Source organism: Lytechinus variegatus, chromosome 3, assembly GCF_018143015.1.
Source record: "Lytechinus variegatus isolate NC3 chromosome 3, Lvar_3.0, whole genome shotgun sequence".
Classification (NCBI taxonomy): Eukaryota; Metazoa; Echinodermata; class Echinoidea; order Temnopleuroida; family Toxopneustidae; genus Lytechinus; species Lytechinus variegatus.
In genome coordinates this window covers 36,188,171-36,197,756 of record NC_054742.1, presented here as the reverse complement: position 1 = coordinate 36,197,756, position 9,586 = coordinate 36,188,171, and the positions used below count along the sequence as shown (strand labels likewise).

Sequence of the window (9,586 nt, the reverse complement as noted above, 5' to 3'; positions counted from 1 at the left end):
CGTAACACAAAGATTTGCGATTAATCGCTAATATGAAAGAACAATTCTGATTGGTTACTAGTCAGTCAACTGAGCAAATTGCGCATGCAACGAAGGTCATGATAGGTCAGTTCACTTAGCGATTAATCGCCAACCTTTGAGTTACGGAGCCCTGGTTTGCACACAGAGGTTATGTGATATAAATATCTGTAAGAAACATATTAATTCAAACATAACTTTTAAATAATAATACACCATGCGAAAATGTCTTTAATACTAAAGTGAAGCACGAATGGGCACAAAATACCGTACATGAATTTGATATGTCATCACAATTAAAGATTATTAGAAAAAAAAAATCTGCATTACATTAAACACATTATTTCATCACTGTTTAATTGATTAATAACATACATATCAATACTTATTGTTACATAACAATTTTTTTAGGGTAATTCATTTGCTCTCAAGTTTATAAACGAGGTTCGATCTATTGTTTATCCTGTTTGCTAGTAACATGTTCCTTTAGACAATGACTAGATATTAAAATCAAAGATTTCTAAAGCATTTATTTTATTACACAATTGTTATACCTTGTTCGCGATGATTTAGGATATATATTACTGTGAATGGTAAAACGATTTAAAATATATACAGGAATAGACATAGAAGCAACTCAATCTGTGTGTGTTTTTATGCAATTACAAATCATTTCTTGCTTTAAATGTATTTTAAAATTGTGAAATATTATTTGGCCATAGTACTCGAGGTAACTTTTAGTCTAAGACTTACGGGTTGTAACTTTGGGTCTACGTTTTATGTGATAATTTTGGATAACCAGACTTACTTGTGTATGATTTGTGGAATATTGTATATGCATAAATACAATGCTAATTTTTACCATACAATGTCATTGATCCAATTGTGTTATCCTAGCGTGGATTTTAGATCACATTAAGCACCGATAATAACGCGAAGGTCTTTTCATTGGCATTTCTTTAAGCTTATTAATCAATGTAAGCATGTTTATTACAATACAAATCACATGTTAACTTTTAACCTATAAGATATACTTCATAAACATATCACATTATATATCTTAATATACGTTTTCATGTACACAACTATGAATATTAATATTTACAGTATTCTTTGAAATTCATATATTGGAATTACACTTTTGATTATTAATCGTTTATATAATTGCACCAAGAAAGTATTTGCACTTGTTCAATATCAATTTTTGTGACATGCTCACCATGCAGCTATCGCTAATAAATAAATAATTTGGAATGTTTCAAGAAATACTTTGAAACATAACTGTGAAATATGCATTGAAAAGTCTTACCCGGAACAACGTAGACAAGTTTTGCACATCTGAGAGAAAATGACTTAGAAGTATTTTTGAAACCATGTGCCCGAGACGGCAATCGAGGATGATTTAGGATGTTTCCAAATTACTGTGAAATTTTGTTTTATTGCATAATGATGCAGGGTTCTTACTTGTCACCATATTGACTGGACCTCTAGGAAGAACAGAGCCATTATATCAATGGCTCTGAATAGAGTGATCCATCCGTATATTAGTGTGCATGTTTATATATTTATATTTAATATCATATCTTGTGCAATGTATTTTATTGTGATTTTTATACGGTAAATAAAACCAAACCAAACCAATCTCATAACAATTACCAGTCAATAGTTTAAAAATAAATCCACTTGTCATAAATAAACCAACGCGTATGCTCCAAAATATACATATATTTTTTCAGGATCCAATATAACACAATATATATACGAGTCTGTATCTACTTCACCAGGGTACACAATTAATATGAATTACATTGGTTAGTGATAGTATATCAGAATGCGAATATAGTTCTGAAACTGGAACTCACATCATCATGAGATAGAAGGTAGGTTCTACAGTGCTTGAATAGAGATCATCAACATGAAACACGAGTTTCGTCGTGACACAATATTGTTGAACCTTCAAAGGTTCAAACAACATTTTTTCTTGCAAATTGAGTAGATATTCTGAATGTTAGAATTTTGATTTCTCTTTTGAATTATGTGATAGCAACCAGTACGTCGTCTGCGAGCCCTTGCCCTGTAGGATAAATTGAAAGATATTAAGGTATTAAAGGGGGTCCGAACTGACTAACACTATGAATTGTTTCTCGTTGACCTGTGTTATAAATAGGAAGTCTTAAAAAAATACTTGTGCATTTCTACTTTATTCAGTAGTGAATAATTTGTTATTATTTAAGTGGGCCTTTATTTTATAGAGTGCACTTCTCGTGATATTGCATTACTGGTTAGGAATCTGGCTAGACATAGCTGCTGAATGTTATTTGCTGTGAGAAGATGCATGTAATTTTATCCATAAAATCATATGTGGCAAGTTCCCCCTGTCTGCGCCGTCCCCCTTGTCTGCGCATAGCGTTTCTGCGCGATTCTAGTAAAAGAAGATTCGAGACGAACACAAACTTTACACATGCAATACAGCGCGTCCCAAAAAAATGTCCCTCTGACATAGGACTGAATTAATTCTAAAATGTGGTAGGATTCCCCCAAAAATGTTCATGAGTAGAAAGCTCATTTCATGTTCTAACTTTTATGAAAATTTCATTGGTCGCGCTTCAGCGGTTTTGAATACTCACTCTGTTACGTAACAGTGGTGCATTTTAGCTCATTCCAAGTTTGCAGCATTGATGCATTTCTTCATTGTCTATGGCATGTTAACCCCCATTCTTACATCCAGGATCTGAGCAGGGATAATTCCCTAATCATATCTAGGCTCGTCAAATCATAAACTTGAGCATGTTCAGGACAAGAAACATAAAAAATCAAGTTTGTTTGATGATTGATAAGGGGAATCAGTGCACCAACTTGAAAGAAAATGTGAATGATGGATGAGTAAAATAAGCTAAAAAAAGGGGGGAATCAACAAGTTTGACAGAGGTTGGAGAGGTCGGACGTGTTTTACAAGTGCTCTGACATTTTGTGCAATTTTACCGTGTTTCCTGACATTTTGTGAAAACGTTTTATATGGTTGCATCAGAAACTGGAAAGTGAATATCAAGGATATACTCATTTTTCATTTGGATTATTTATTTGGATACTATCAAACATTTTTAACTTAAAATTTTGATCATTTTGGAGAAGAAAGTGTCAATAGACTTCTAAAACTAGCATCATTTACGCGTCATTGCCTAGCAACTCATCATTAAACGCATACTGGCTTGGATCGAACGCATCACTGGTATCTCTTTGCGCAACCATTCTTTGTGCGCTTAATTCTGATTGTTTCATGTAATTGTGACGTCACGATGTCTGGGAAGAGAAAGTCGTCGAAAAACAACTCTGGTGATAATGAAGAGACGAATGAAAACTATCTTCTATCACTGATCAAGAATGAGCTAGGGAAACTTTCCAATTCCTTGAATGCTAAGTTGACCGTCTTGGAGCAGTCAATCGACAGTATACGAGAGGGACAAAGTAGCATTGTCAACTCGCTGTCGTTCCTCAACGAGAAATTTGAGGAAATGAAGTTGAAGGCCGAGAAGATAGAAAAGGAAAACAGAGAACTGAAGGAACAAAACATCTGTCTTCAGAAGAGATTCAGTGAGTTGACCTTCCAGCTTAACGAACTTGACCAGTACCACAGAAGAGTCAACTTGGAGGTAGCAGGTGTACCAGAACGACAGGGCGAGGTTCCTGAAAGGATCGTACTTAATATCGCGAAACACATCAGCCCTGAGCTTGCAGCATCCGACTTCGATGTGGTTCATCGGCTGGGTTCAAAACGCCAAGCTGATAACAAAGCCCGCCCAATCATCGTGCGATTCACCACAAGACGAGCTCGGAACATCATGTATGATGGGAGAAGGAAGCTGAAGACTCTCTCCACAAAGGATCTTGGATACAACAGCGATGGCAAGATCTACCTCAATGAAAACCTGATCGCTTCCACTAAGGAGCTAATGAAAGATGTCAACAAGGCCCGCCGAGATGCCGGATACAAGTTCCTGTGGACCCAGAATGGCCGAATCTATGTAAGGAAGGATGAGAAGTGTCAACCCATCATCATTCATTCCAGAGAGGACTTTTCTAAGCTGTAGAAGGACTATCCATGTTTTTCCATTTTCCAGTATTCTTTTTATTTCTTATGAAATTCACGTCACAAAACTTTTCGCATCGATCAATATTTGTGTTATTTTCCGTGGTATATTTTGCATTCTTTCACTGCCCTTTCAATAATGTTTCAATACCAGACATTTCATGGAGGTCAGTTAACTTATTTTTGTGTGCAAATATTCTTCATCGACCGTTAATAATTGTATCAAATAATCTTTATTTTGTTAACTATTACAACTGCAGTATTTTTCAAACTCGAATTTGGGGTCATGACGGTATCAAATCTAAAATATGCTTTATATGCTCAGCTTACAAAGATTTTGATTTAGAATGGCAATATATTCTATTTCATAATGGTGGATAATATGCGTGATTTCCCATTTTATCATCTGAATAATGATGATTTCTTATTACTAAATCATCCAAGTCAGGATAAAAGCAACATTATCTCAAATCATCATACTCCATTTGATAGATTTTCTACTGATATTCTTACAAATAATTTTGATGAACTTCAAGTTGAATTCGATATTCATGATAAAGCATACAATCTTTCCTCTTCTCCATATTATACAGAAAATTCATTCAAAGACTATGCTAAATTGATTGGAGAAGATGATGTTTTTATTTTGCATTTGAATATAAGAAGCGCTAACCAAAACTTCGAGAAATTACGATTATTATTAGAAAATACACAGTTTGCCAATCCCCCAATCATTGCTCTTACTGAAACTTGGTTCACGGAAACACCGAATTCCTTATGCACCATCCCGAATTATGATATTGTTATAAACAATAGGAAAAATAAAATTGGAGGTGGACTAGCATTATATATTCCGTCTTCATTTGATTATGCAATTAGACATGAATTTGAATATATGAATGATATCATCGAATCCTTATTTGTAGAAGTAAAACTTCAAAAAGATAAGAAAACTCTAATAGGTGTCATCTACAGACCTCCTCAAACTTCTTGTATAGAAGATTTTTTACTTGCTACTAATGAACTTTTGCAAAACGGAGAATTGATAAATAACAATTGTATCATCACTGGTGATTTCAATATTAATCTCTTGACCAGTAATCACTCTGCAACAAACGATTTCCTTGAATTAATGTTAACTTCTACTTTTTTGCCGATTATTTCTAGACCAACCCGTATTACTGATCATTCTGCTACGCTTATAGATAATATATTCTGTAACTCTCACCCTCTTCCGAAAGCTGGCATTGTAACGACAGACATATCCGATCATTTTCTTATTTTTACCCATATCCAAACAATGCAATCACTCTCAAAAATGGAAAAGAAATATAGGATCTGTCGCAACTTTAGTGACAAAAATATTGAACGCCTCCAAGAAGATTTAAGCTCTGTTGATTGGTCTGACGTTTATAACTCGAAAGAGAATGTCGATGACTCATTTGACATATTTTTGAAATATTTCAATGATTGCTTAGATTCTTGTGTTCCTTTAAAGAAATATCGAAATTACGACTATAAACGTGTTCCAAAACTACCATGGGTTTCAAAAATGATATTAAGGTCTATCAATCGGAAAAATAATCTGTATGTTTCTTATATATCAAATCCAAATGATGTTTCACGGAATAGATACACGTCTTATAAAAATACCTTAACAACTACTCTCCGAATAGCAAAAAAGAGGTTTTATTCAGAAAAATTACAATCATATAAAAACGACCTTAAAAATACATGGAAAACAATAAATGGGGCTCTAAACAAAATTAACAAATCTAGTGCTGTTAATAAATTATGTGTAGATGGAAATATGGTTGAAGATACTCATTCTATAGCAAATGAATTTAATTCATATTTCTCTCAAATTGGACCAAAGTTAGCTGGAAATATTATCCCTGTAGAAAATTCGTTTAAGGACTTTTTGGACAAACAAAATGATAATTCAATATTTCTTACTCCAGTTCATAGAGAAGAATTACTTGAGATTGTATTTAATTTGAAAGCAGGAAAGACACCCGGATATGATGGCATTACAAATAAAGTATTGAAAAACATTATACATTCTCTTGCTGATCCCCTGCTTCATATATTTAATTTATCATTGCAGCTTGGCCAGGTCCCAAAGAAGATGAAAATAGCTAAAGTTATACCCATTTTCAAGAAGGGGGACCAATTAATTACTAGTAATTATCGCCCAATATCTTTGTTAACTTCGTTCTCAAAAATTCTTGAAAGGATCATTTATAAAAGGACAGTTGCTTTCCTTAAGAAATATAGTATTATATGTGATAATCAATTTGGTTTTAGAGAAAAACATAATGCAACTCATGCTATATTGACATTAATAAATAAAATATCTACTTCTTTTGATAATTCTGATCATACTGTAGGATTATTCCTTGACTTCTCAAAAGCGTTTGACACAATAGATCATGAAATACTGTTATGTAAGCTATCAAATTACGGTATCAGAGGGACAGCTTTACAATGGTTTAGGAGTTATCTTACTGATAGAATTCAGTTTGTTACAGTAAATGAATCAGAATCTCCAACAAGGCCAGTTTCCTGTGGAATTCCACAAGGTAGTATTCTTGGCCCCTTGTTATTTATACTTTATGTTAATGATATGAAAAATTCATCTCATGTTCTCTCATTTATTCTCTTTGCTGATGATTCCAATATTTTCTATACACACCATGATCCACATGTACTTGTGAGCACTATGAATACAGAATTTAAAAAAGTAACAAACTGGATTAAAGCCAACAAATTGTCACTGAATCTGCAAAAAACTAATTATATGCTTTTTAGTCATTCATTGAAACATCTACCGCATCAAATACTTTTAGATAATACTGAAATCAAAGAAGTGCAAACAACAAAATTTTTAGGTCTTACTATTGATAACAAGCTTACGTGGAATGCTCATATCAACAATACTTGCAAAACTGTGTCAAGAAATATTGGAGTCATCAATAAGCTTAAATACGTTCTACCAGCACAGGCGCTATCCATGTTGTATTGTGCATTAATTCTACCATATCTTAATTATGGAATTCTGGCATGGGGTAATGCCTCTCAAACGAGACTAAATAAAGTCTTGCTACTTCAGAAAAAAGTACTGAGAATGATATGCAATATGTCCTTTAGAGCTCATACGGATGAATTGTTTCGTCAGAAACGTATCCTTAAAATCAATGACCTGTACCGCTTGCAACTATTCCAATTCATGTATCAGCTAGATAGAAATAGTGTACCTAATGTCCTACAAAAGAAATTTATGAGAAACAATACTTTACATTCATATAATACGAGACAATCAAATGACTATCACTTACCTAAAAGTAAAACAGTATTTTCTAGCAAAACTGTATTTTTCACAGGACCAAAACTCTGGAATTCTCTGGACAGAGAAATGAAAGAGGCAGCTAGTCTTATACGATTTAAATTACTCATCAAAAAATTTCTCCTGAATTCTTATTGATTCAATCTAATATTTGTGAACTTCATACTTATCCACGGTAGTATTGATTATTTTTTAAAGTCAATATTTAATTTTGTATATAGTGTAGATACATTTGTGTTACAGTGTTTATATCTATATAATTTTATAAAATTTTGCTGATTATTTTACTCTATTTGTATCATATTACCCTTGTATAAAGTTTTGATAGGGGGTCTACATTTTACAAGCTCTGCTTTTTAGTAGGCCCCTCCACTTTTTTAATTTCATTGCTACGTTTCAATCCTGCATATGTTATGCATTTTTTTTCATTGTAAACATGATTACGAAATGTACTTTGATGATTGTGGAATATGAATATATCAATAAATAAATAAATAAATAAATAAATAATCACCCCTTGCAAAAAGGAACTATACCAAAGAAAATTTTTACTTTTTTCTTTTAAAAAGTTACACTGAATTATTGAACTTGACCTCAGTAGCTAATTAACTAAAAAAAAAGTAATGAAAACAAAAATGCAGTATTGTTGGAATTATGCATGAAGCAGACATGACCCGTTGTCTCAATCATTGTGCATCTCCCGTTTATCAAACATGAAATGATCTGTCAATACTCTTTTTGCCCTTCTGAACATGCTCAAGGTTGTGATTTGATGAGCCTGGTTAGATCATGGATATTTCCCTGGTCAGATCAGGGAATTCCTTGGTCAGAACAAGGAGATAGAGGTGATATCTCCTTGGTCAGAATGGTCAAAGGGGGTTGATATGCAAGAAAGTGCAGAACACAAATCAGTGTTGCATGCATGCATATAAACTTGGAATGGGTTGAAAAGCACTACTGTTAAATAATAGGCTGTATTCAAAACCACTGAAGCAAGACCAATGAAATTTTTATAGAAGTTAGAACATGAGATGGGCTTCCTATATCCATACATTTCATTGAGAATAATTTTAATTTTTGGAAATTATTAAGCCGAATATCAGAGGGACATTTTTTTTGGGACGCGCTGTATATAGACAGATATTCCTTGAAAATCCGACTCAAAATGGTGGAAAATTAATAAATTTGGGGGATTTCATGTGACGGCCTAAAAAATGCATCCTTTCACACCAAAATCCCATAATCGCATGCAAAGTGAAAGGGTGCGCAGACACGGGGCACCATTTTTTGGTTCAATTTGAAAATGACTGCTCGAGGTTTTTTTCCTAAAAAAATCATATATTTCTTTCAATTTTTTTATGAGATATTTGGCGCGCTTATTCATAATATAAGAACATTATCAACTGAAAGATTTTGTGAAAAAAATCTTAACTTAAATCGTTATAGGTGCGCAGACTTGGGGACCACCATTATATAATTTGTTACAATCAAATGTATCCAACTTTGATGGATATGTATAATGGCAAAAAACCATCAAATCTGGACTTACCTTCATCTCTACTTGCCCTCTCAGCTCAACTTCAAAAGCATCAAATTTATCCAAGATTTTCTTGCAATTCGAACTCGTATGGATCTTCATGGCTGATGAGAAATTAACATCGTAGGAGTGGATTTTTTAAATTTTATGTATAAGAAAAAAATCATAGGAAAATTTATAAAGATAAAAGATAAACAGATCTATAATAATCAAATATACTTATTACGCTGATTAAAAGAACTGTGTAGGCCTTGGTATAAGACAAACTCAGTGGTGCTATTTTTAGCATCATCCATCAAACGATCCTGATTATTGAAATTCTTGGACTCAATTTTGCGCAGAAATACAATTCATTGAAATCAAGGGACACCATGTTTCCCCTAAAATGTCCTATATTCCTTACAGCACTTTTGAGATTACGCTCGTGCGTACTCGAGTTAACAAATGAATATGCTATTTTTTGTTGACAAGGGAACAGTGTTTACGCCTTCCCTAATAATTGAGCAAATTAATGTTATGTATGGAGAGTCAGCTACACATAAATTCATCATGCAATGTCATGTCATATATGACATGTATTGTAAATTCATGTGTAGCT

At 33.2% G+C, this 9,586-nt stretch overlaps 1 protein-coding gene across 3 annotated transcripts in view; it reads right to left on the bottom strand.

Moving 5' to 3' along the window:
- Positions 1-229: 229 nt before the first annotated feature.
- LOC121410893 (atrial natriuretic peptide receptor 1-like) overlaps positions 230-9,586 on the bottom strand; it is a 35,053-nt gene continuing 25,696 nt past the window's right edge. For all 3 annotated transcript variants that reach the window (XM_041603259.1, XM_041603260.1, XM_041603261.1), the window contains exons 21-22: positions 9,001-9,092; positions 230-2,092 (exon numbers count right to left, since the gene is read on the bottom strand). In XM_041603259.1, the coding sequence (XP_041459193.1) occupies positions 2,027-2,092; positions 9,001-9,092 (158 nt within the window). In that variant the 3' untranslated portion in view covers positions 230-2,026. The remainder of the gene's footprint in view (positions 2,093-9,000; positions 9,093-9,586) is intronic.